At 42.7% G+C, this 27,909-nt stretch overlaps 1 protein-coding gene across 1 annotated transcript in view; it reads right to left on the bottom strand.

Moving 5' to 3' along the window:
• The window catches only part of STARD9 (StAR related lipid transfer domain containing 9), a 238,447-nt gene that overhangs the window by 113,075 nt on the left and 97,463 nt on the right, over positions 1-27,909 (bottom strand). Inside the window, exons 4-8 of the mRNA XM_019496557.2 lie at positions 16,761-16,877; positions 15,262-15,294; positions 15,104-15,165; positions 14,240-14,352; positions 7,325-7,394 (exon numbers count right to left, since the gene is read on the bottom strand). Of these exons, the coding sequence (XP_019352102.2) occupies positions 7,325-7,394; positions 14,240-14,352; positions 15,104-15,165; positions 15,262-15,294; positions 16,761-16,877 (395 nt within the window). The remainder of the gene's footprint in view (positions 1-7,324; positions 7,395-14,239; positions 14,353-15,103; positions 15,166-15,261; positions 15,295-16,760; positions 16,878-27,909) is intronic.

A 27,909-nucleotide genomic window follows, 5' to 3' on the forward strand; every position in this document is an offset into this window, starting at 1 on the left:
TTCCCTTCAACATTCTGGGGCCAAGGCTTTTGCCCCCATCCTGGCCTTTTGGCAGGGCCAGAAAACTGCACTAAGATCTAGCTAGTATGAGCTGTATTGAACTGTCTGATGCATCTGTCCAATAGAACAATGTTACTCAGACTTGTGTATGCATAACTCTGGGGGTAGGTGGTGAACTTTCAGAAGATACACAAGAGGAAGGAAAGGGAAAACAGAAGGGGAAAAGGAGGAGCAGAATAAAGTTTAAAAATAAAGAAAAATTCCATAGGCTCTTTAAGGTTGTTGGAGAAGATCCTGTGTTATTGCAATGACAAGATGTTACTGTTTTTAGTATCCATAACATGCAATCATAAAGGTACAAAGCAATATAACAAACATAAACAGAGAGGAGGATGCAACTTACAAAATGGGGGTCAGAAAATCACTGATTCGGGACCTGTTTGGGTAGCTATCTCAGTTGCAGAAACAGAGAAGTGCAAGGAAAATGTATGTGGTTCATTACGTTCAAGGAAAGTTGAGATGAATAATGTAATGCATTAATTTATTACAGTTACATGTGCTCCTCCCCAGTCTTACATCATGGATACACCATAAAGTTGAGTTTCTCTGTCCATTTGTTCTCTCCTCATTACTCATGTTCAGACTTTGAATCCAAAGATCCATAACTAAGCCAGATGACCTGAGATTGCTGTAGTTTACAAGAGGTCTAGGATGCATGAGAGGGCTTTAGTGGAACAAAAATGGGGCTCCAATTGCTGCTGCTTTTTTGCATAGTTCAGAGCTTTCAGTTTCCTTTCTTAGTTAATGCCAATCTTTGTAACCACTGCACCATAAGGCCATGTGCTGGCAAACTGCCAGATAGCAGAAGGGGGCCTAGCCAGAATTGTCCTTTTTGTCTGTACCAAACTGACTGGTTCATTCTTTCTTATTGTTCAGTCATGTCTAAGAGTCATATTTTGCTTTAGGTGGGTATCAGCCAGTTTCTACATCCACCACTTCATCACATTAAGGGCTTGTCTTTCATACAAAAATTTCCCATTGCTGACAACGGATAACAGCTACATGGGCCATGCTGAACACACCAGAGCATCATTTCAGCCACACCCGAGGCTCATAACAGGCATTGCCACTGGCAATTTCTGTGATGCAATCAAAGCTTATAGCTTTTTTTTTGTTGTGCCACTGACAACTAGAGGGTCATGGTAGTGATGGACAAGAAATAATGCACTGGATAGGAGTCAGCATGGTTTTTATTGGATTGATATGCGTGAGTAAGTCACACTGACTGTAGGAACTGCAGTCTGCCTGTGGCTTCCTGCCTTTTACAACTAGCAAAAAGCCTCCACAAACCACCTGGCCATACAATGCCAAGAGTTATAACCAACCTAGTGCACCAATAACACAAATGGGAATAAAATGCTCCTTCAAATCTTGCAGGAGGATGGCAACTGGTTAGGAGAAAGGAAAATTAAGGAACTAAAAGCAGAAGAAGAGAAGAGACAAAAAGGTCATCATGGTTCTTGGGTAAGCACAAATAAGGACAGAAGAGCCCTAAAACTTGGCTAAGGACAGACATTCAAAAAGCCTGAGCCTGAATTGATTCAATCTTTGCAGGTTAGTGTAACCTGACTAGGCTAAACCAGTTTGTTCCTGTAGACATCCCTTTTGGACTGAAGCAATGCAGACACATGCCTGCAATGGCTCAGGCTAGAAGCAGGTGGGGGGGTGCTACAGCAGCCCTCCCTTCCATTCCACAATGCTGTGCTGCAGGGGAGGGAGTGGCCAGGACCTGGCAGGATGCTCTGATTAGGGAGCGGTTCCCTCTTTTGCTATTGATAACAGAGCATCTAGACAGTGTGCAGGCGAAACGAGAGGCATGTTTGCATGACACTTTAAAGTGGGCTAAATGCTTTTGTACTGCTTTAATGGTGTCGGTGTTTGCATGCCCCGGTGGCATATTGCACGTTAATTCCAGCTGCTGTAGGAAATTTGGCAGTGTAACGCGCCTTAAATGACTTGGGGCACAGCAAACTAAAACTCCTTTGAGGAGTTTTAATTTGCTGCCTCTACAGCTATGGAGTGAAGCACCGGGCTCTGTGAAGCTCCACAGCTCTGCAGGAAGCCCTGCAGACAGCCTGACAGAAGCCCAGGAAAGCAGCTCCACCCAAGAAAAGCGGCGAGCCTGATCTCCCCCTTCCCCACCCCTGGAGCCTGCCTGAGCTGCATGGGGACTCGGTGCTCCCCTCCCCAACTGCAGTGCCACCTGGGACCACCCAAGCCAGGTGCCTGCAGGTGGCTGCCACCTGGGGGGCGTTGCAGCTGCTGCAGAGGGAAGCACAAGCGCCCCCCCCCCCCCCCCACAGCCCAGGGACCTTTCTGCCCTTCGGCAGCTCGCTCTCCCCTCCCCACCTGAGAGGCAGGTAAATCAGCGGGGTGTGTGCATGACATGGGGGTTTAATCAGCCCTAAATCGAAGCGGTGTTTTTTAAAACCCACTGCATTCATTTAGGGCCCCTGTTTCATCTACACATGCCTCTAGTTACACAGCAGGGAGTTACACAGGGAGTTGTTTATCAGCCCATCAAACATAACAAAGCCTCTCTCTTCTTAAACAACTTTTTCCAAGGAAGGAACAGAGGGACATTACTAGCGACCTGTTGATTAGCTCCAAAAAGCCCTAAGCTGATACCATCCTGTCTGCCTTTGTGCTGTCTCCCACAGCATGGACCATAGCCAGCATGTGGTCTGCTAGCTAATGCTGAGAGGTGTTTGTGTAAGGCACAGGGGAGGGGGGAATCCCTGCTTGAGCATGGAGTGGTGGTGGGGTGGGGTGAGCAGGAGGAAGCCAGGCAGGCCCTGCTATGCCTACAGTCTCAGCTGGAGCTCTAGCAAGGGAGCAGAGGGGCGGGGCCAGCCCTGCTGGGCTGGAAGACAGCAGAGCCCCGCCCAGGGTTGCAAAGCATCTGGGATGCTGGGGGACTCTGGTTTAAGTTAAACCAGGAAACGATCTGGGCCAGACATTGCATAAACCAGTTTGACCCAAATCAGTTAAGTCTGATACTACATTCAACATTTATCTCAAATTGGTTTCAGACATTTTCAAACTGGTTTATGTGTGCCGAATATCTGTTCTGTTACAGGTTTAAACCAATTTCTGATCACTTAAACCGGTTTATGTGTAATGTCTGTCCCTAGCCAGGAGGACAAAAGAGAAGAGGGAAAGTACCTCGAGGTGTTGGCATGACAGGCAAAAGAGGAAGAAGAAAAAGGGCAGTATAGGTTTCTAATACATCTACAACACAAGGCATTATTGAAGGGGAAGGAGACATTGTCTTGGCAACTCTTATTGCGTGTGTGAATTTTTGTAGGAGGATGTTCATGCTAGATTATTTGCATAAGGCACATAGTGTGCTCTTTATTATTTTTTTAATGTCCTACTGGCATTATTTAGGTTTTTGTTTGCTTTGTTTTTCTTGGTGGCAACACTGTGTTTTTGGAAGTTTGTGTGTGCTGTGTTTTTTATACAAATATCACTGACCAAATTTAGTGTGTGGTACATAAGAAACATGTTAGCAACTAAAACAAGAAACAATTATATAGTACAAATTGTATAATTAATTTTTAGAACTAACAATTGTAGCTCCTTTGAACACACTTAATAATATTTATAATATTAAATCTTCTGTAGAATAGTTTATGAAAATAATGACTTATTAATGATTTGATGTCAAATATTTATCTAGAAATAGATTAAACAACCTACTTTTGTGCACAATACAAATTAATCCTGTGGTTTGTACAAGACACAATGAGCAAGGTACCAGCTCCTACATTTTTTCTACATCTTTTATTTGTATTTCAGTGGTGGTGAGCCCATACTGTAATGACAGAAACATAAAACTACAGAACCAGTGGGAAAGGGACTTTCAACATAACATCCAGTCCAACCCCCAACAGTAATGCAAGATGCACTTTTCTTACAAATCAGCTTCCATGTCAACATTTCAATAATTTAAAAAATTGCTATCATCTCCCCTGCTTAATCTCCTTTTCTCCAGACTAAGTATATCTAGTTCTCTCAACCTTTCCTCATCAGCTTGCATACCAAGCCTTTCTTGTCTTTGTTGCTTAGCTGTGGATTTCCTGCAGTGCCTCTTCAGCTATCTTAAAATGCAGTGCCCAGCATTGGACAGGATACTACAGCTGAGCCTAAGCAGTGTTGTGCAGAGTGATATTATTACTTCCTAAGTCTTCTATTCAAAACTTCTGTTGAATGGAGTCCAAATGTACATTTCCTCTTTTGGCAACATAACACTGACAACTCAGGTAGAGTTTGTAATGCACCATAACCCTCAGAACCTTCTTGATAGTACTACTGCCTAAATAATTATTTCTCATTCTGTATTTGTGCATTCAGTTTTGCTTCTCAAACTGCAGCACCTAATACCTGTTTCATTTTTAATTTAATTCTGTTGCCCATCACCCAATTCTATAATTTATTAAGATCCTTTTGAATTCTAATTCTGTCCTCGAGAACATCTGCAAGCTCTTCCAAGTCTTGTCAGTAAGCTTTCTATTCCTTGTATTCAAATCATTAATACAATAGTTTAGTATATAAAATAACATTTTGTTAATGAACTATTTAGTAGTTTGATTATGAAATTATATCGAATGATCACAAGTGTTGAGTGGTAAAACTAAACCGCGCTGCATATATCTTGCCTCAGTGCTGACGCAGCTTTTCTTTAGTTCGTTTGTTATATACACATTGCATAAAATGTGTGCAGTGTCCTTGGTATTCTACCTCCCTTTTCTCCCTCAATGCTAACAGTTTAGATTTACATCAATACTGAAACCGTGATCAGCATCTTCAGGCTTCTCCTTTCCATTTACCTTCCATTCCCCTGTTGTGAGGGTACCCAAGGCTGCCAATAGAAACAAAAATCATTGACTAACAACAACTCTCTCTCTTTCTCTCTCAGGGTTACTGATCTAGCTAGGGTGCTACTTTCTTAAAGCTGTTTTCTAGTACCTGTGCACTATATGTTGTATAACATTTTTTAAACGTTTGTAAAACAAATTTGTCATAAAAGTGTTTGTTTACTAGCAGCTAGTGGGTATTTATGAAATACAAAAAAGAAAATGTATACATTAGAATCAGATAGGAAATGTACATGAGTCACTGGTAACTTTATGCTGGGTGGTGGCCCTTTGGTTGGATCCAGGCCCATTTAGCTTTAATGACGCATTCGCTGTACAAAAATAAAGTGGTAATATTAACCATCATTCTCCGCTGCACCTCTTCCAAAAATTAAAACCTTGTATAGGGAGAAAAGATCAATGATTCTCATCTTCATTCTATCTATGAATCCTAGATGAAGTACATCCAGAAAAATGGTAAGACTTAAGACTTAGGATTTACTGAACTCTGAACTAAACTTTCAAAACAGAACTTAAATGGCTAGAGCTGGTCTTCATGAAAGCAACATTACACCTTAAATTGATAAAAACATTTCAGCTAAAATTTCAGAAGGTATTGGGAACCAATAACACATTTTTATGACCCTAGAGTTTTGCAAATTAACTTTTGTTCAAACATGTGCTTTTGGCTAGGGACAGACATTCAAAAAGCCTGATCCTGAATTGATTCAACCTTTACAGGTTGGTCTAACCTGACTAAGCTGAACTGGTTTGTAACTGGACATTCTCCCTGGACTGAGGAAATTCAGGCACATGCCTGCAGTGCCCCAGGCTAGAAGCCAGGGGGTGCTAGAGCAGCCCTCCCTTCCCTTGTACAGTGCTGAGCTGAAGGGGGAGGGGTGTGGCCATGCCCCAGCAGAAGCTCTGATTAGGGAGGTCTGCCTGCAATGTCTCAGGCTTTTCCCCACTGGCTGCTCAAGGGGTGGGAGTGTAGCTAGACCCTAGCCCCCTGCTAGCACTCTGAGGCAAGGTTGGGGTGTGCACTGCATGCAACTGCTGCTGACATGGAGCTTTTCAATCTCCCTCCCTGCTTCTTTATACTGCCTGCAGCAAATTGACAGGCAAGCAAGCCACCAGGGGAATGATAATAGTGTTTATAATCCCATCAGCAAAAAAATAGCCTCTCTCCATTAGTTCAAACTCTTCTTAAACAGCTTACCAGCTGACCTGTTGATTAGCTCCTAAGTGGTCACTGTTCAGTCTGCCTGTCCCAGTGAAATTGGAGAGATACACACACACAGACACCTCTCAGCCTTAGCTAGCATACCACATGCATGGGGTTCATGGGGCTGGGGTCTGTGCTGTGGGAGATAGGAGGGAGGGAGGGAGGAAGGTGGGGGATTCCTGCTTAAGCAGAAAGCAGTGAGGTGGTAGGTAGGGCAGAGGAAGCCAGGCAGATCCTGTTGTGCCTGCAGCCTCTACCACAGCTCCAGCCAGGGAACAGATGGGAGGGGCTAGCTTTACTGTGGAGCGGAAAGCCCAGCCCAGAGAGCATGCCAGGATGCTGGGGGAGTCTGGTATATCTTAAACCAGCAAGGGGTCTGGGACAGACATTGCTTAAACTGATCTGACCCAAATCAATTAAGTCTGATACTACTACATTCAACCAGGTTTATCTCAAACTGGTTTCAGCCATTTTGAAACTGGATTATGTGCACAGAACATCTATTCTATTATAGGTTTAAACCAGTTTCTGATCATTAAACCGGTTTATGTGTAATGTCTGTCCCTCACCTTTATGTCTATTTCTTGTGGACTGTTGCACAAGCGTTTCGAGTTCTTCTTTGTGTCAGTCCCCAGAGGTTATGAGTTGCTACAGCTCTCAGCTTCAGACTAGGGCTCCAAACACTAGAAATCTCTGGTATGCTAGTCAGGAATGGGGCTGCCATATACATAAACTCCCAACATTTACTCCTGTATCAGACAGACAGAAGCCTTAATGACTGATCTGTGCACATTATCATAATCTAAGAGGCCCCTGTCAAAATATGTCCCCTGAAGAACTTAACCCAACATATTTTTTTAAGCTGCTGCCCTTTTGAAATGTTCTCTTTTGGAAATGGCTTCAAATGTACACGTATCCAAAACGTCAGGATGCAATCAGATTTGTTGCAATGCAAATATCCTTTCTGTGGGCCTCTGTAACCACTATTTAGGGCTATATGATGCTATGCAGTATTTACCATACAGTGTTTGGGAGACTTGAAGTCCTCTCTTAGATGAATTATTCTTCATTTCTGATTAAATTCAAGAAGCCATTTTCAACTGTGTCAGAGAAACCAATAATTGCACCATCAACATTGGGAGAAATAGGAGAAACAGAGTTTATTTTTATTTTTAAATACCTCTTAGCTATTCCTTCTTCCAGAAGTCCTACAACTTGTTTGTAGTCTGTAACTAAGTGCTGGGACAAACCTGTTGGAAATTTAAAGAAAAGAAAAGAAAAAAGAAAAAAAATCAAAACCAGATTTTATTCAGGAAACTTTGTTTAATTCTTATCTCTTGATTTTTTTTCTACTCAGTGACAGTCAGGAGGATACAAACATTGTATTTAAGACTCAGGGATGGTCCACCCATAGTTTTTCAATCAGCATAACTCTTTTGATTAGGGAGTTGATTTTTTTAAGCCAAAATAATTATACCAGTACAACCTCTAGTTTGGAAGCAGTTGCAAAGGGCTTTTATCTCAGTACAGTTTAGTCTCCTTTTCATGCAAGGATAAGCTATAATGGTATAAACGTTGTTGCAGTAATAATACTACACAAGAAAGATTTTGTCCCTTTAATTATGCCAGTATAATTAGTCTGGTACACCCTTTTTGCAGATAAGCCCTTAGCTGCAGCTTTTTCAAATGGAAGGTACTGAAAATGAATAAGAGAATGACAATGCCCTCCATTGGGAGTTTCCAACTGCATGCTTATTTAGCTAAATACCATGTTCTGAAACTGCCACATTTACCAGTAAACCGTACACAGACTTTAAAGGCCTTATACCTCCATAAAATGTACTCTGGTTATGGTCCTAGAGATAATATTAATGTAGATGACCACAGAAAAAAAAAAAAAGCCCTCTTGATAATACAAGAAATACTGCATTGCAGAGTTGATGGTAATAGGTCAGTACTGTGACTGATGTGGCCCCACTGGAGGGCAGTATGTTTCTATGCTTTTTGTTACTAGCAGTTTATAAAATGTGAATTACAGCCAGCATGCTTAGCTGACTGCAGTGGACCTGTACTCAGGATTAATTGATGCTGTACTATTACTATGTCTATTTATTATATGTACTGCAGTAGCATTTAAGGGGCCCCAGTTGCAGATCAGGATTTCATTGCGTGATGCACTGTAAAATATATTCTCTTCCTAAGATTTTTATCATGGGGTAGAAGAGAAATGCTGTTTCTGAGGTGTTTTGTCCTCTTGTATTTCACTAGCATAACAATCCTGAAAAACATTGTCGTCTTTCTGTAGGCATACTTTTGTGACATGAGGGGGGCTGCAGTGAGGATGAGATGCATCTTGAGGAGTATAAAATGATGCATCTCTTGTAAGAATGTAAGTCAAGATTAACTATCTACCCTAGTCCATTTTAAAGCCCAACTGGACAAGGTATGTCCTCAGATAACAGATGGCTTGATTATCAATAAGGACTGAATCTGGGCCAAAGATGAAAGATTTATTTTAGTCTTGTAATGCTTTTACCTGAATCATCACTGACTATACCTAAATGAATCCCACCAGTAGTCTAAGCACACACAAAAATATAATAAAGTTTACAAGGCAGAAAGCACTTATCCTACTGTTTTGTGTTTTACTACATGCTGCACTCCAAAAGATGCAAAGATAATTGCCTTTTATCAAATGGGAAAATATTGTTCAAACAGTTCTGGTGTCAGTAAGGTACAGAGTGTACTAAAGTACCATTGACTATTTCCCTAACTCACTCTTAAGGGTTTTTTAACCCCTTAAGGATAACACTAATTATGTACTGGGGATGGTTAGGTTTAAAAATATACATTTTCCACAATTCGTTTAAAAAGGCAAATGAAAATCTGTACATGTTCTTTGCAAAGAAAAACAACAAGTTTTCTCTCTGCTGCTTGGGAAAAGAAACACCATTTTCAAGTATCAAAGAAAGATCACAAACTCCTTCTAGTTCTGTCTCAAAGACAGAATCTCCCTCAGAAATATCTCAAAGTAACCAAATAGATTGCATCACTTCCTGATTTAAAAGAGGCTGATTCCTTAACAGTGCAACCATCTGTAAGGGAGAATTTTGAAACCATTCCAATCTGAAGTACTGAAATGCTTTCAGCATTTTAAGGGGTAGAATCTTGCAGGCTTTACATTGAAAAAAGATGGGCTGGAAATTATTCAAAATACTTAGTGCAGGGAGCTGGAATTTCCTGACTGCACTTGCAAATGGAAAATGCATTACTTCTAATATGAGAGTAATTAAGCATCCTTAGAAGGGTGAGTCTCTCTAGTTTTCTTCCCTGTCTATTTTTCATCCAAGTACTGATTTCAGTGTGTTAGAGACTACTGACGTAAACTATGTCAGTGACAAAATAATAGGATAAAAGGGAGCCCCTCCTTACCCCTACAAGTTTTCTGTTACCCCATAACCTCTAAGTCCTCACACACAGTAAGTATAACGCAAATACAGAGACAAGTCTTGGTATGCTGCAATACACTGTGGAACACTGTGGACATAATGGAACACTGATCTTTGACTTGCTCTCATCAGTTTAACAATGCTCATTTGTTCCATGCAGCAAACTGCCTAATAAAGGAGTGAAAAATATACTGCTCTCCTAACAACCAGGGCTACAGTTTAGACACTGATGCTATTGGCTACAGGATTCATTGAGCACGATCCCATGCAAATTCCATAAACAAACTTCCACAGGCAAGGTCATGCAAGTGCTGAAATCATCCATTACTGACTTCAGCAACATGCCATCATGGTATACTACACATCTGAGTTAGAATTTCCCTAAAATAAAGCCCCTTTACTGGGTTGTCAAATGGTCCATACTCCAGTGCTGCCTGTGGTTCTGAGTTGACCCACTGGCTGCAGGCAGGGCATGCCGGATGGGCCCACCTGACACAAGTGGCACTGGCCCCAGCTCACATCCCAGAGCAGCAGAGCGGCTGCTGCATGCAACACAGCCTCAGAGTGGCAGAAGCAGGACTGTGCCACATATGGTGCCCACTCTGGCCACTCCAGGACACGTGCTGGATCTGAAATGTGGCGCCAGTATGTCAGTCTGATCTGGCCTGCAGACTGGCTGCAGGCCACTCATCCAGCCCACAAAGCCGACTAAGTTTGAAATCCCTGACCTATACTGATCAGAAGCGCACAAAACGTGTGAACTGTCCTATCTATGCTCACCTGCCATGTGAGCTAGCTAATGAGCACCGTTCTGCAGGCAACAGAGCTCCTCTTTATCAGTCTTCCTCCAAAAACCAAATAAAAACAATACGTAAGCACTGGCTCATGTGATATAAACAATTATAGTTTTTAAGCACGCACACACACACACACACACACACACACACACACACACACAGAGTACCATGCATTTAAGTCATCTGACTACAAACCCCAGGACACTGACTCATCAGTTGCAAATCAATTTTATTCATGCAGTCCCACAGCAATACTGAAATGTTACCACAAGGCACCCTCCAACAGAGAAGTTACTCTATTTTTCATGCATGAAGCCAATTATTTCTAATATTTTGAGCTATGTTTATAACTATAAAGAGTTGAAATTTCCTTACAGGGATAAACACATACCACTCCCCCATACAGGCCCACAATGATATGAACAGCAGGGGAAGGGAGGGCTGTCTCACATGGAGTTTCCAAGTTGAATTTCCTGATGTAACCTAAAAAAGGGCACTCCCTGACTGGCATAATGTGTTTTTATTATACTGTTCTCATACTACAAAATGAAAAAAAAAAAATCAGGGAAGGGGGAGGTTAAAGGGAAAGCACACAACCATGTCTCCACAGTCCTTGTTACAAGCAATACTGTAGGAAACATCTGGTTATCAAATTCCTATTTAAAAGGATAACAATAAATATACAATATCAGAACTAAAAAATAAAAATAGATTTGTTTTATGAAGGACTACCTCTGAAACAACAGGAGTTTTCCCTACCACAGTGACACATTAAGAAGAGACTTAAGTCCCAACTATGACTTGTTTTCACCCAGTTCAAGGAAACTCTGGAATCAGTGAAGCCAAGAACTTTAGATATGCAGGTTTGAGGGAAGCCTGCTGGCAGAGAAAGCAGCAGCAAGCTGTATTTCGGTGTGGGAAATGATCTTGAGGAAGTAAGTAGTATTTGCTGGTAGAGTTCTGCAGTGACCAGGGTCTGGGAAAGAGATGTAGTAAGGATTCCAGAAAAGCAGCAGCAGGAAACAAAAGAACCATGATGAAAACCAAACATGCATGTTTTCATTTTTTTTTTTTTAACAGGATCAGCCCATCAGCTCTTTTTTATTTACACTCCAGGTGCTGATTCTATAGAAAGGCATGACCAGAATGTCACCTAGCCAAATGTGTGGGAAGGCATGTCTGAAATCTCCTCTCTGGCTCCAAGGTGACTAGTTCATGGTCTGATATATAAAAAATGATCATTATCAGTAACTGATATGTAAATAGTGGTTAGTGGGAGAAGCAGGAATCAGGATCCAGGATTATGTTTTTTGCTCCATCACTGCCTTGCTGTAGGACCATGGGCAAGTCATCGAGCACCTCTTTGCTTCAATTTAATTACCCTTAAATTGTGAATAGCATATATCTGTTTTTCAGTGAACTTGTGAGACTTACTTAATGTTTGTGATGCATCCTGAGATTCTTGGAGGAAAAGTGTTATAAACTATTATTATTTTAGCTTGTACAGCTAATATAATTGACTACAAATATTATTAATGGGTTTCAATGTATCCAACTATTTTAAAAAGACCGTCAAAGCATTTAGCTTGATTTTCCATTTTCAATTCCCACCTGCTTAAAAAATCATGCATAAAATTAAGTGGCATGATAATGACAAGCAGTCAGAAAAAAGGAGAGCTTGGAGAAAAAGAAGAAATTTACAAAATCAATGGAGACAAAAGGCCTACATTTAAAGCCAGAGCAAATTAGTATTTGATCTAATGACAGAAGCAATACATTTCTCTTATGTGCATTTCACACATCAAAAGGAGTACTTCCCATGTGTCAAGTATATTACAAACCACTTGGTGATCAGCCAAGAGTTGGCAGCATCAGTAATTCCAAGGGCAATTTGGAGTTTTGCCCACTGTGGAGACATAGTGGTTAGTAGCACATTAAAAAGGAAATGGGCATATTTACTTTCCAAACAAACAAGACCCATTTTTAAAGTCTGCATTACTCTGGAAAGGTCTCTTTCCCTATTTCACACCAGTAAGATGCTTTATACAGCCTTAAAAATCACTTGGTTACTGCTACTGCTAGTAGCATATTGATTCTGTAGGAAGTATTTTATTTTCTGTCAATCACCAAGTAGATTCTTTGGATCTGTACAGGCCAAACTCAGCATAGCATACTATCAACAAAATCACACAGCAGCAATTGGTATTTTATGTAATGCTTCTGAAGCTCAGGCAGAGGCAAAAGGGAAGTAAAGACAACAAAAGGCAGGAAGAATTCAGAGAGGAAAAGACTGTAGGTAAAAAGATGAGGACTGTAAAAGGATCATTAAAAAAAAAAAGAATGCAAGACAAAATTCCAGTAGATTTTTTTTTAATACCATATTTTTCTTGCATACATCACATCCCCCTTATATAATATGCACCTTGTTTTTGAAAGGCAGCATGAAGGGGAAAAACATCTTCTTTGTATTAACTAAGAAACAGCAGCTAGGGAGCTGAACCTGCAGCCAGTCCTGTGAGCTGGATGGGGCCCATGGACAAACCTAGCATGCTGGGTCCAGGACTGTGTGCCAGGTCCAACATGGTACATCAGGTCTGACCTGACGCTCAGTCTGATCAAGCACACCAATTCCAGCTACGGACCAACCTCGCATGCCAACATGATCCAGTATATGAAGCCAGGTCATCTGGCTGGGAGGCTCCCTCAGATCCAGAAATTTGGTGCTGGGGAAACAGTGAGCATTAATTATCATGGATCCCAGAACTATGGCAATTATAACACTGCCACTGCTCCCCTGCCACCAAATTCCCAGACCCATGGGGATCTGTATTTTACATATAATGTACACCCCTATTTCCACCAGCTAGTTTTGGGGGGAGGTGTGGGTTAAACGTGCAGAAAATACAGTAGCTCTAAGTATGGAAACTGCAAAGTTCTAAGTTTAATGTTCAAGTTCCACTGAAATGAAAGCATGCATCTGAAAATCAGGAAATTAGAGAATTGTAGTTCAAAACATTCTTAAGAGTCAAGGGCTAATAATATGAAATTAGGAATCTCACACAAACCTTAACTTTACTACTATTTCCTATGATTTAACCTCCTCCTCTTATGGTCTAAAAGCCAAGCCCCCTACACACTTAGTTGTTGTTGCAGGTATGATTTAATATGGTAGGATCTTTCATTTGATGGCACCTAATGCACCTCTGCTCCTCTGGCCTAGGCCTATACCAGGTACAGATCAGGCTGGTCACAAAAGGAAAAGTGTAAATTATGTCCATGACCTTACTTACTGATCAGAGTAGATTTCTGAAAAAGTAAATTAAAGTAAGCAGACCAAAATGTCTGCAGTCAACATGCAAATCTGAACCTTCTCAGATTTTGCAAATAGAAGTCAACTAAATGGCCATGTCAGTTTCGAGAAAGGCATTCTTCCTATTTCTTTCAGTGTGTTGCAAAGAAATCTATCTACCTAGCATTAGTCAAGACCTTTATTATTTTATCTTCTCAGGAAACACTGATTTGCAGCTGCTGTGGGAAGCAGATTATCAGGCTCAATAAATCAGTCACTTGATCCAGTACAGGAAATATTTTATTCTATGTTTTATTAAATGCATTCAAATTACACACATAAAGCAAGTCTTTCTGCTAGAATTTCATATTTTCTGTTAAGAATTATTGGATTTCATATATCTTGCTGGGAGCATTTTGAATCCCTCAGACTGTTTCATATTAGTCTCTTAAGACTGGGAAAACAATGGGAATGACAAAGATCATGCTGGAAATGCAACTGAACAAATATAATGGATATGTGTGCATTAATTTGTAATCCAAACTGAAATTCTGTCTCACCTTGCACATATGGACCTGTCTCAGGGTGCTCTCGGACACGGAGCGTATAAGGTTTCTTGTGGTCAGACTGCTTTAACAGATCTCGGACACGTTCATTATAGATTTCAAGGAAACTGAAGAAAAAGAGGAGAAAGAATGTGTCATCTCTCTGCCACCTGCTATTTAAAAAAAAAAAAATCACTAATTGTTCTTTGGACAATGACAATTTGCACTTGCAGCTTGCAGCCCTGGCAGGGACATTTCCTGTTAAAAAAAATTAAAGCATTCCTCTTCATTGCCTCTCTCATCATGTTTTCTTACATGTCCACACAGACACTTAAAAAGGAGCTGAGAAGCCATCAATTGCCAAGAAGCAGGAGAAAAATTTACCCACAGCTGCTAGCTGTTTATAAAGACTGTTGACACGCTAAAGCAGTGGTGCTTAACCTTCCAGCCCCGTAGGTCAGATGAGTGACACGAGGCTGGTCCACAAGCCAGATCCTGCACAGGGTCAGCACATAGGATTGGTCTGCAGGTATGATCAGCTTGGCCCACACATGCTAGATCTAAGTGCGCAACAACCACATGTGCTGGCCCAGCCCTGCGTGCCAGATGTGGCCACCAAGCAACCCTGTGTGCCAGTCTGACCTCACACACTGGATCTAGCTATGGAGCACTCTGAGCACCAGATCAAGCTGTGGCCCATTTGCATGCACTGGATCCGAATATAGAACAACCTTGTGAGCTGGAACGTATCTGCCAATTTGATTTTCCAACCCCAAATGGCTGACATTCCAGAGAAAAGAGGATTAAATATGTTGGCCTATGGAAACAAACTTTAGAAAACATTTTAGCACATATGGCTAAAATCAGTGATTCTCCTACCTGACTTCTACTCTGCAAGATGCTGGCTGTTCTGAATAATCATCCTCTCTTGAAAAAAGGCCCTGCAAAACCAAAAGAACTTTTAAAATGAGAAACCCCCCTCCCCCCCATTTAAAAAACAGATTAAACAAATGCAAGTTAGTAAAAGAACTAAATACCTCACATATACGAGGTGTCAGCCCAATGGATGCCTTTTAGGAAAATAAACCAAAAAAATTATATGTTATGATTGCAGTCCCAGGTTTTCCTGTAAAGCTTCATTTTAATAAGTGTAGGAAAAACTACAGGGAATGGAGCAATACAAAAGCAGTGATCATGGAGAAGGTCAAGTAACTCGCCACCTTGGAACATTCTCAGTGCTGGATAAGTGACAATTTACAGCTCTGCCAGCCACACCACCTCTCAAAGGAACCCGCTAAAGGGAAGAAATGTTCTACAGATAGAATGGTGGTTGTATCTGTTAGTACTTTGATACTAGTCTTACCTGCTCTGGATATCGTCTTGTGTACCTTGTGTATCTTATCAAGCTGAAATACCTCCACTTGTCATAGCCCATGGCTGAGGTAAAGACTTAAGGCATGTCTACACTACAATTATCATTGTGACTGCAGTGGAGTGTAGACCAGTGGATCTCAACCCTCCAACCCTGTGGGCTGGATGAGTTGGGTGAGGCTAGTCCCTAAACAAGATCCCATGCATGGGGTCAGTACACAGGGGCGATCCCACACACAGGATCCAGCTGCGTACTGGATCTGGCCACACACTAGCCTGATCCTGCACACCAGATCCACCTGCACACCGGCCTGATTCTTCATGCCAGATCCCAAAAAGACCCCACACACTGGGTCCAGTCATACACTGACCCAACCCTGCATGCCAGATGCAGCCATGTACCTACCAGACTGTGCTGACCCCACCGTGGCTTGATGACCTAGTGCACATGAGGAGCAACAACTGATGTTACTACTCCCCTGCCACCAAACCCATGACCAGACCCATGGGGATCCCCACACTCCAGACGATGTGGCTCAGTAACTGTGGCCTACGGGCTGGAGTTTGAGCATCAAGGTGTAAACAAGTGAGAGCTAGCACAGATATTTGGCAGCAATCCAGCTGCAATAGCATGGAGGCTCAGGTTAATCATCCAACTTTCTCAGGTTCTCAAGTAGGTTTGCTAGCCTGTACTGAGTGCCATGTTCCCATGGCTGGACTACTACTTTAAAGCTGAAAGATGGCCTAAAGAATTATACACTTTTTTTCCTTTTGTGAAAATAATTTACCTTCAACATGGGTTTGACTGTCAAGGCAGGAGAGATAACATTGTTTTGTGGTGTCATAAGGTAGTTGCTACAAATAACTAGAAGTTCAGGGTACACAATATTTTCAGCAAAACAGATAAATCACACGTCTATAAAATAAAAGGACTAAGGTCCCAGAAGAAACATTTTAATTAAACCACATACTTATAATTGTAGCTGTTGTTATATCATTCAGGTATGGACTTAAGCAGGTACTTAACTTCATGCGTAGATATGCCTAAGTAAAACATGGCAAATAATTTGCTTAACTGGGGCATTAACCATGAATTAAAAATTTTACTAAACAGATTTTCTTTTCTTAAAAAGATCAAGAGAATGGACTGGGTGCTGTAACTCACTGGAGTTCCCATCATTGTATATGTCTTTCCTGAACCCGTCTGTCCATATGCAAAGAGACAGATGTTATATCCCTTAAAGGCCCCAGAGAGTACCGATGTGCCAAGGTCCTGGAATACCTGGAACAGTGAAACAGACAATGCATTTCATGTGTAAATTCTTGTTCCCCAAACACCCAGAGTCATTTGCAAATCTTTCCATTTATTTTTCACAACTGCACAAAGTTAAGCATTTCCATTTGTCAGCTAACTATTTTCATAGAACCTAAAATAATGGAAATTGAACAAGGTAATTGCTGATGATACACAAAAAGGGGAATCAAATTGTATGGACGGTACTCAACATAGTGACACAATACAGAAAATTTAACAAACTCACTGGAACATTAAACAGTAATCAGACTAGCCTGTCTCAATTTTCCCTATGAATTGTCATCTTGCATCAGATATTTGGCTAATTTAGTCTAGTATCCATATTCTCTATTGCTCTATGAGTTAAAAATATTTTCTTTTATCAATTAGAATTTGCTATTTTTTCAGGTCCGTTGAATGTTGTCTTCTTTTGGGATGAAGTAGAGAAAACAGAATCTCAGTTTACATTTTCTACACCATTCATTATTCATACATCTGTCAATTGTCTCTAATTCAATTCCTTTTAAAGTAAATAGTCCCAGCCTGTTCAGCCCATGTCCCAATGACAGTAATCAACACTTCATGATAAAAATAAACTGAAGCCCATTGAAAAATCCTTTAAGGCCTTCTTTTAGTCATTAAGTTCTTGCATTTGGCAATAGGCACCTTGGCTAACTTCTAGTCAACCTAACTTCTTAATTTCCTTTATCTGAACTGCTAAGTATCTGTTCATAAAAGAACAGAGCAAGTGTAAATATCATCCTGAAAAAAAAATTATGTTGTGCTTGCCTAAAGTTTTCATAGTGTTTTCTCTCTATTTTCCCTCCTTCTACTTGCTCTGCCTTCTCTTTTATGCTACTTAAATTCACTGTCAGGGCCCTCCAAGGCCTGTTCTCACACTATCTATCATCTTTCACTTTCAATATGTCAAGCACCACCTCCAGTCAAGCCAACTGCTCATGGGTTAACTTTTTATAACACATGGCTTTGTGCTTCTTCTACACTGCCTTTCACACTTGGGAGCAATTCCCAGTAAACATCTCACAGAGCTCTCCCTTGAGACCAGTCAGAGCCCAAGCCTGGACACCTGGAAGCTTTGGAAGACCTTTTCATTTGGGCAGGTTTTAGCAGACAGGGTCAATTTGGGGGATATTGTTTGCAGCACTGTTTGTGGAGTTGTTTTATTACTATTTCATTTTAATATTTTATCTGTTTTTTATAGTTTGTCTTGTTTTTATTATAAGAAGCCCTGACCCTTTTGTGGAAGATGACATATGAATCAAACAAACAAACAAACAAATAAATATCTTCCTTCAAGTCTCTGCTCCAAAGTCTCCTTTTGTTACTCTCAAAAAACCAAAAAATCTGCAATAGTGTAGATGTGCTGAGACCATACCTATTGTGCAGACCAAAACTGCTTTCTTGTACTTGTGCAGCCCATATCTTGTCCCTGTTCTTTAACTTATATAAAAAAGCTCTCTAACTATGGGCACATCTTTTTGCTTTAAATTTATACAAGGTCTAACACAATAAAGTGCCAGGTTATGAATAGGGCTCTTAAGCAGTGAGGAAGAGGAGAATGATGATGATGATGATGTTGATGGAGTGAGGCTTCAACATTTACAGGGCCAAAAGCAAATGAATCATAGAGAAGTAGGGCTGAAAGGGACCACCAGAGGTCATCTAATCCAGCCGCCTGCTTGAGGAAGGATCATCCCTATCCAAACCATCCTATATAAATCCATAACCTAAACTCTTACTAAACTACTGCCAACCCTGACACAATACAAGACATAACACCCTAGCCTACCACAGGTAAGGCAGAAAACCACATCACCCAACATACTGCTTTTATAAAAGGCTGTTAATATATGTGCAAGAGATCTCAGGTAGAAGGCCACACTAGGGATGTAAATATAATTTTTTAAATTAGCCATTTAAACTCTTCTAATTATAAGTATTATAATGGTTAACTGTTTAACCAAACTTCTTCTCATGTCTCTACCTCAGATTTGACCATTTTGTTACGCATGCTTGTACTAATTTTTTGTACTTTGCGAGATCGTTCATTGTACACGTGCCTTTGAGCAGCAAGCGCTGAAGCAGGTGCTGCATAGTCTGAGGTTTTGTGCCATACTGACAGGTGGTTGAACTGATTGTATAGTCCCATTTCTTCATTAATTCCTTGGAATGTCTGACTCTGGTACTTATGCAGTTGAGACAATGCCATCGTCACCTTTGTCATGATTTGTCAGCCCCTGGTGGTAAGGACTTAGCTGCTGGAATTTACATTTTTTCACTGTCAGGTATTTTCTTCAGCCTCTCATTCCACATCTGTAGTTGCATCTCCTTGGGTGTGACATTGAGATGTTAGGTGCTGGTGTGGAAGCTCCTCTGTGACTTCAGACATTTGTGTCCTGTGGGATGGTTATACAATGAGCATCTCATATCTTTAGGTTGTCTCGATCATTCTATACTGCTGGCCGCTGCTCTTCTGATATCAGACAGAGTGATGCCAGCCAGCAGATGCACACTGCTTAGGCTGGGAGCCATAGCAGATGCGTTCACATCACGACCCGTCACCTAATACCTGATGATACCTGTGAATTCTTTTAACACTCCAAATCACGATTTTGGTTAACCAATAACACATATCTATGGAGTAGCCAGTACATGATTTGCTTGTCACAGGGCGATGTCTCGGACGGCCAGAGCTGACTCGAGGTGATTTAGAAATTACTCAGTCGCTGGGAGGGCTGGTGAATGGAGAGGCAGACAAAGCTTAGTGGTTGCAAAAACTTTACTTACAGCGCTTGTAGCCGCGACGCAAGTGGTCCGGTCGCTTGAACAACTATGTGAGTTGCTCCAGCTGGCAAGGCTCAGGCCAGCTAATCTGTCCACAAATTAAGCCGGCAGGGAAAGGGTACGTCAAGGATTGCGCTCGGCAATGGGAAGAAGAATCGATAGGTGATCAGTCTATCGATCAGCTCAGCCACAAGTCAGATCTCTTTAGAGGCACTCTGCAGCGTGCTCAAAGTTCTCCGACTTGGGCGGAAGTCGCACGAAATTTTAAACGGCTAGCAAGCCAATTACTAGCCGCCACGTAGGAATAATTTAGAACTGGCCAACAGCGGGACATAAATTTGCATTCAAATGGCGGGAACTCTCTTGCACCGGGGTTTTCTGTTGCAACAAAACCTTTGCTGTGCAAGAGGCTCTCATGTGGCGGGAAAATTCCATTGTGCCGAGGCACCAAAATCACTGGGTTGTGACATGCCCCCTTGCCGACGGCACAACTGGAATTTTAGACGCATGAGCACATCATAAGGCATCTTTGTTTCAGGACTTACTGACCTGGCGAAGCTTAAACAACCAATATATATATACATAAACAATTTTATAGACCGGTCTTCTTAACAAACTATAAAATATAATAACTTGAACATATAACAACAACTATTGATCATCGTCTGATTGGAGAACATCTGCTTGGGACTCCCCTCATTCATTAGTCAGTCCTTCTTCTCCTATAACAGACAATGTCAATTAAAATACTTAATAAAATGAGAGAAAACAGCGTCATAGCCAATCCTGAGCGGATGGACATTCGCTGCCTCAGTGTCTCCTTCACAACCATCACTCTATTGACTCGAATGAACTGTAGTTTGGTGCTCAACAGATCTCACAATTGAACGGCTGTAGATTACCGCTGTGCTGAGGTTAGACCTGTAAAGAAAAGAAAACAACAAAACAAAACAGAACAAAGCCAAAAAGACCCATAATTGGATTCACTGTAAGGATACTGGGTGAATGTCGGAACGGCGAGTCATCCAGTTGTGATGAACGATAATAGGAGGACAATCGGGTTTTTCTTCTAAGTGGACAGAATAGGTATTAAGATATTGTCCCGACCGTTGAACTGTTCCTTTGTGAACTTGCGGATGAGACTGATGGGGGTGCGGTATTGAGATCCACACTAACTCATCTGGCTGGAACTTGGGTTCCCAAGGTGGGGGTTTCTGGACATTAGCTTCGTCCCATAGCGGTTTAGCGGTGTTCAATGAGATGAGAACGTCATGATTGAATTTAGTCCAGTTTTTAAACGTCCCTCCTCCTCTGAGGCGAAGTTGTTCTTTGTACAGGCCTATATGTCTTTCTACATCGCCATTGGACTGCGGGTGGTACGGCAGATGGAGATGCCAAGCTACATTGTGAAGACGAGCAAATTTGTCTAGAGCGTTAGAGTTAAAAGGGGGTCCCCCATCAGACTGAATTTCATGAGGGGGTTGCCAGGTGGCAAATACAGCAGTTAAGGCAGAAATGACAGCAGTGGCATTGCTTTTTCGTAAGGGAATAACTTGTAACTGTCTTGTTCCCAAGTCAACAACAACTAATCCTTTATTTGGTGGCTTAGACCCTGGGAGGGGTCCTAGCAGATCTACCTGCCAAACCTTTCCTGCCTGAAACTGTGAAGAATCGAAAGCTCCGAGCTGATGCTTGGTTCTATGGCACTTCTCTTTAGCACATGTCTCACAGGCCTGAGCTACCTTTTCCCAATCGCGCCTAGCTCCGTATGAGGCCACATCCGTAATGGTTCGGCACCAACGTTGATGGCAAACCCGTGGTCCTGGGTGACCCCAATTTTCGTGAAGCCATGCAAGGAATGGATTTACTTCAGGACCGGAGGTAGATGTGATGGGCAAGACTATGTCGGTCCAGAGTGGGTCTTCTAAGAGCTTATCAATGACCTCATGTACTGGATCAGTATCCGGACAGTGGGACTTAGTGTGCCTAACCAATGGGAGGCGTGCAAGTTTAGTTAACGTTTTCCAGATGTTTTGCCAATCATTCAAATTTTTGGTGGGAAAGGCTGTACCAGTAAGAATTTTATAAATGTATTGTGAATCGATTGCGATGATTGGAATGGGGAGCAAGTCGTTATGATGGGTCAGACAATGTTCCAGTACCTTGAGGAATCCTAACAATTCACATTTTTGGGCCGAATTATCATCTGGGTCGGTTTGGAATATTTTCTTGTCATGACAAGCCTTCCAATAGTACCCATAGCCTCCGCCATGTCGGGAGGTTCCATCTGAGGCCATCCACGCCGGGGCAGAAGTTCCATACAGTGTAGGGACCTTCTCCTCATCTTCTGGGCTGGGATCAGGTGCTGTGTCTTCCAACCTCCAACAATGCCAGTTGTAATGGTGGGTAAGCACTAGCGCATTCCAGGTCTTAGACTCCCCCTGAAAATGTGGGTCGACATTTTCCGCATCCAGCAAGGGTAACAATGTGGCACCGGGAGCACGTAATGTCCCATGCCCCCTTGCTAATGGCTCCACCAGTTGTTCAGCTAGGAGGATTTTTCCTACAGCTCCATATCGATGTTGTACCGCTTGAAGCGTCTTATGGGCCATGTATACCAGCTCATCGCGAGGGTTATGCATGACAGCCCACACCTGGTTTGTGGTAAACCCAAGGGTTATGGTTAGCGACTCACCTAGATTGATGGCATGGAGCTGCTTATCTTTAACCGTGGCTAACAGGCGAAGCAGGTTCCGCTGATCTCCTTTTGTCCAGGGCGTGGACTTTCGAGATTTATTACGGATCTGTCGCTGCAACTTGGTGAGGAGTGCCAAATCACTGGGTCCAACATAATGCTGATACCAGTTCAAATGACCCAAAAGCTGTTGGAAATGCCTCTTAGTAACAGGGAGGAATGTTTTTAATGGATCGATGTTAGGACCACCATGTGAGATTCCGTGGTGGATGGAACCGATGTATCGAGCGCCAAGGAACATGATGTCATCTACAGGATGTAGGCATGACTTTTCCTCGTTGATCGTCCATCCCTCACTCTGAAGGTGAGCGACTAGTTGGTTGACTATACTAGTAACTACGGAACTATCATGACCCATGATGGCAATATCATCGACATAACTCCAGATTTTCAATTCTTCCTCTGAGGGAAGAGAGTGTGAGGCTTGAAAATTCTTTAGGGTATTATTCATGGCACCAGTAGTTAGTGACGGAGCGTTGCGATATCTTTGTGGACAAATCGTCCACCTGTACATGGTGCCATCAATGCACATATTTAGTATACCTTCCGGGTCAGTTATCGGGATGGAAAAGAACATGTTTTTTAGATCCAATGTGACTCTGACCCACTTACTTTGTTGGAACTGTGCCATCTCAAACATACTTTGTGGCAGAGTAGAAGGATTAGGTTGTTGAAGTACTTGACATCTTTTGTTAACCTCTCTATAGTCTACGACTAGCCGGGCTTCGTTAGGCTTTCCAGGTGTCGCAACTCCCCATCCTGATGACAGGTAGGTGCTAGCAGTTACGGTTTTAATACAGCCTCGTTGCTCGAGTCACCGCAGGAGGTCAGTAAGGGACTTTTTTAGAGGACCCTTAGTTGGGATTGGTCGATATCGCCAGGTGGAAGTGTTACGAAGCATTGGTTGATGCCAATCCCGTTCTGGGATAATAATGGGTAATGCTTGTAGCACTTGTTCTTTAAGGTCAAGCGCTTTTATCCTCGGGATTCCTAAAATATTGATGCCCCCTAGAACAGCCTGTAGGGGGTATCGGTGGCCTTGGACTGAGAATTTGACCTTTGTGGTGACTGCAACAGCGTTAAGCCCTTGTATCTTGATCATTTTGGTGGTCTTTTGGTGAGGTATCATTGAGGTAATCACATTGATTTGAGCTCCAGTATCGAGAAGGAAGAATACTTGTTGTTAGTTATCTGGATTGGTAGGGTTGTAAACAGTGAGTTCGGCGTATGGACGAGGATCAGTGGGGTCAGGTTTAAGTCGGAGAAGGCCGCTGGCAGAGCCGCTGGCCATTATTCGTTTTTTGGTGGGTCTTGGAAGTTAAATCCTAATACTTCGGCCAGACAACACTGGGCCCTTTCTTCCAAAACTCACAACTGAGTTTTTGTAAGTCCGGAGCGGGCGAGAAGAAAACCAAACATATTCCTTTCCTTTGTAGTTCTTTCCTTCGGGGTTCTTGGAGGTGATCACCATAGCTCTCGCCGGGGGGTAAACTCTTGATGTCTGGGTCTCAGTGTTTCGGCTGGGTATGCTGAAGATCGGTCTCTTATATCATCAGAAGTTTCTTCACTCTGTTTCATGAGCGCCTGCAGTCGTGGGAGATGGCCTAAGAGATTTCCCACTGGCTGACCCGCCATCAGGTTCAAAAAGAGTCGGAGCGTAACGGCATTTGCTCCTCCGTATACCTCCACGCAGGCATCTATAGCTTCCAGGGGCGTTGGAATTGCCCTGGGGTTCGATAGGTGACGATGAGCCCATCTCTCTTTGCGTTGGACTGCTGTTAGTCCCATTGGATTCGCTCTCAGGCTCCATGAAAGATATGATGCCCCGATTATGGCTAGGAGGAGTTGCTCTGCAGTGGCCTTCTGCAGGCGACCCTCATGCCAGGTGTGAAATTTGTGGGTTACCTGTCCCACTACAAGCGCCGGGAGCAGGATGGGCCAGTGGGCACTGTCCGTGACCACATTCAAATCAGTAGCACGCCCTCCGCTCCATGCCGCTTGTCGGGTCAGGGCACTCGCTTCTTCCTTGTCTAAAGTGTCAGATACAAACTCCACTATTAATCGTCCTAACCACATGGCCAAGGTTTCTTCTGGTTTTATTTTAGATTCTCTGCAAAGTTCCTGAATTTCGGGTCGGGTGCGTGTGAGGGAGATAACAGTGGTACGCGTAGTATCTTCTTCATCCGCAATATGCTTCATCACAGCTATCGGGTGAGCTGCGGCAGAGAGAGGGTTAAATTATTCATGCGGGAGTGTTGGATACATCCCTCCTTCCATTGCCCCCTCCCCGTGGCAAGGAGGTGGGGCTGTTGGTAACGACGTCACCTCAGGGGGCGGAGTCGCTAGGCGGATCCCCGCCGTGTCTTCTGAAACCCTGCCCCTCTTGTCCGGGTTCCCCGGATGGCTCGCGCTTCTTTCGGCGCCATTTTCTGCCAGCGGCATCATGCGGCCGGCGCTATTGATAAGCGTCGCTCCAGAGCCCTTTGCTGTCCGCTCCAGCAACTCCTTACCTGCCGTATGCATCTGAGCCTCCAAATTTGCGTATTCCCTTAGTAGACCTGTTACTGTACAGAATAGCACATTCATCATCTTTCCCTTCTTCCATTTAGTTAAACCCCATTTCGGCACGTGACGGCCCTTAGTTTCCAGGTCCTCCCGGAGCTGAACGAGGAGCTCATGGCCCCGCGACCCAGGCACCAAATCCGGACAGTTGAACCAGTCCATGGGGGTGGGTTCCCCTCCTTCCCTTAAGTATCAGGTGCATTGAGTGAACTCCTGAGCGGGGGTCAGCCTTTCCGCCTTCCGCGCCTTCACCCTGGCTAGGGATATGGCTGATGTTTCCTCTGGGGGTTGATAATAGACCCGGTCGCTCCCCATTATGCATCCGAACTCCCCAAGGGATAGCTTAGTTCTCCATTCTTTTACAACTGCTTCTTCTCTCTTTACGGAGAAGTAGCCATTAATATTTCTCTCATCCCCTTCTACCGCCTGGTGGTAAGCGATATGCGCCCATAGATCGTTTGCATTCTCTATGCGGCGGGTCCCAGTGCGCCAGGAGCAGCACCCGATTAGGTTCATCTCCATAACCATGCCCTTAGATCCCATCCTTGTCGCCATGTCTCGGATGGCCAGAGCCAACTCGAGGTGATTTAGAAATTACTCAGTCGCTGGGCGGGGTGGTGAATGGAGAGGCAGACAAAGCTTAGTGGTTGCAAAAACTTTACTTACGTCACTTGTAGCCGCGACGCAGGTGGTCCGGTCGCTTGAACAACTATGTGAATTGCTCCAGCTGGCAAGGCTCAGGGCCAGCTAATCCGTCCACAAATTAAGCCGGCGGGGAAAGGGTACGTCGAGGATTGCGCTCGGCGACGGGGAGAAGAATCAATAGGTGATCAGTCTATCGATCAGCTCAGCCACAAGTCAGATCTCTTTAGAGGCACTCTGCAGCGTGCTCAAAGTTCTCCGACTTGGGCGGAAGTCGCACGAAATTTTAAATGGCTAGCAAGCCAATTACTAGCTGCCACGTAGGAATAATTTAGAACTGGCCAATAGCGGGACACAAATTTGCATTCAAATGGCAGGAACTCTCTTGCACCGGGGTTTTCTGTTGCAACAAAACCTTTGCTGTGCAAGAGGCTCTCATGTGGCAGGAAAATTCCATCGTGCCGAGGCACCAAAATCACTGGGTTGTGACAGGCAAGACACATGCAAGAGGTAAGAGGCACTCCTCGTGCCGGCCATTGCATCCTGTCCTACCTCCCCTTCCTCGCTTCTCCTCCTCTGGGGAGAAGACTCGCTTGGCTCAGCTCCATCATCTCTTCCCCCAGCCCCAGCCTCAGCCCCAGCACTTTGATTTACACAGACCAAACTGCTGGTGGAAGAGGCAGGCAGTGTGTAAAGGTGGGCTGGGCTGCCTCAGGGAAGGGTAGTCTGGAAAAGTAGTACTGGTAAACCACGCAATAATTCACGCAATGTAGTCTGTTTTAAATGTTAACTGTAATGCATTAATGGTTTAAATATATTTATAACCGTTTAACCTTTATATCCCTAGGCCACACCCCCCCACAACATTGGAAGGCAAGAACTTCCACAGTCCATACCACTCTGAGTATGGGGGAATATTCCTTCCTGATCCTAAAGATGACAATTGAGACCCTCTAGCCAGGAACCTCTGGCTTTAAGTCCCAGCAGGAGACTTAAGCCCCATCTAAGGAAAGGCTTAGAACATCTATAAAGTGCTGGATATGGCAGAAAACAGAAAGAGATCACTTTGTGGTTAGGTCTTATTTTGGTTTTTCTATCCTTTTTAGGATGTGCCTGCATTCAAATCAATTGGCCATGTTCCCAATGCTTCAAATACACACTACATTGCACTATGAAAACCACTAGTAAGGTCTTCTCTGCAGCATACACTGGCATGTAGAGTCCTCTTATATAGCAAGCTGCTAAGCCCTCCAGCACAGCAGAAATGAGCTCAGTTCTTCTAGTCTTTCAAAGTAAATACTGTAAGCATAAAAATCTTTTCTGTTTATAGAGAAAATAAGGCTGTTTATATACACAATTGCATACCATGTTACTTGAAAAAAAATTATCCATTGTCAGTACATTTGTTTCTTAAAGAGACTGGTTAATATATTAAGATTGGCAATGGTGAATAAAGAAAACAAACATATTACAGACACACCATCAACCTTCCTCCAGTCTGAAACAAGAATAAAAATCAGAGGTATTAAAAATCATCTCTTGAAACATTACTTTTCAGATAGTATTTCAGTTCAAACTGAAACAGATGCCAATTCTCAGCAGGAATATGAACAGACTTGTTTCCACTGAAAACTGAGACTATATACACCTTTTATTGTTCAAAAACAACTTGACTATTTGTGTTCTCTGATAACAAAACAACTGAGTCAGAAGTCCAAAATATCAACTAACAGTGGTTCAGTGGCAACATGTCTGACTAATCATGTTGTGTCAAGGGTAACAGCCCCCGTAAAATTCAACCAGGATATTATAAGTAGGAAGAGAGAACTGCAAAACTGTGTAATACCCTCAACATGTATTGACCACGGATAGTGAAAATTTAGCCTATATTAACGCAATAAAGAAGAGCTATTCTGAACAGGCATCCATCTTCCAGTCTAGAAATGGATGGTTTGAATACAGAAATGGATAATAAAATATTTATGCAGCATAATTTTCACAGGCATTAGTTCACACAGCTATCAGTATGATATGTTATATCCTGAATAATTTACAATCTGAATAAGACAAATACAAATCAAGACATAGGACAATAGTTCATAACAGGAACTGTATAACAATTACTGCTAAAGAGAAGGAAAGAGAAGCTGCTTGAAGTGCCTTTGAGAGATCCTGGAGAAGTGAAGAAAGTGGATGCCAAGACATCAACCAGGTCAGAATCTCACGCAAAGCATTCTAAGCAGAGGGAGCATGAAA

Source organism: Alligator mississippiensis, chromosome 2, assembly GCF_030867095.1.
Source record: "Alligator mississippiensis isolate rAllMis1 chromosome 2, rAllMis1, whole genome shotgun sequence".
Classification (NCBI taxonomy): Eukaryota; Metazoa; Chordata; order Crocodylia; family Alligatoridae; genus Alligator; species Alligator mississippiensis.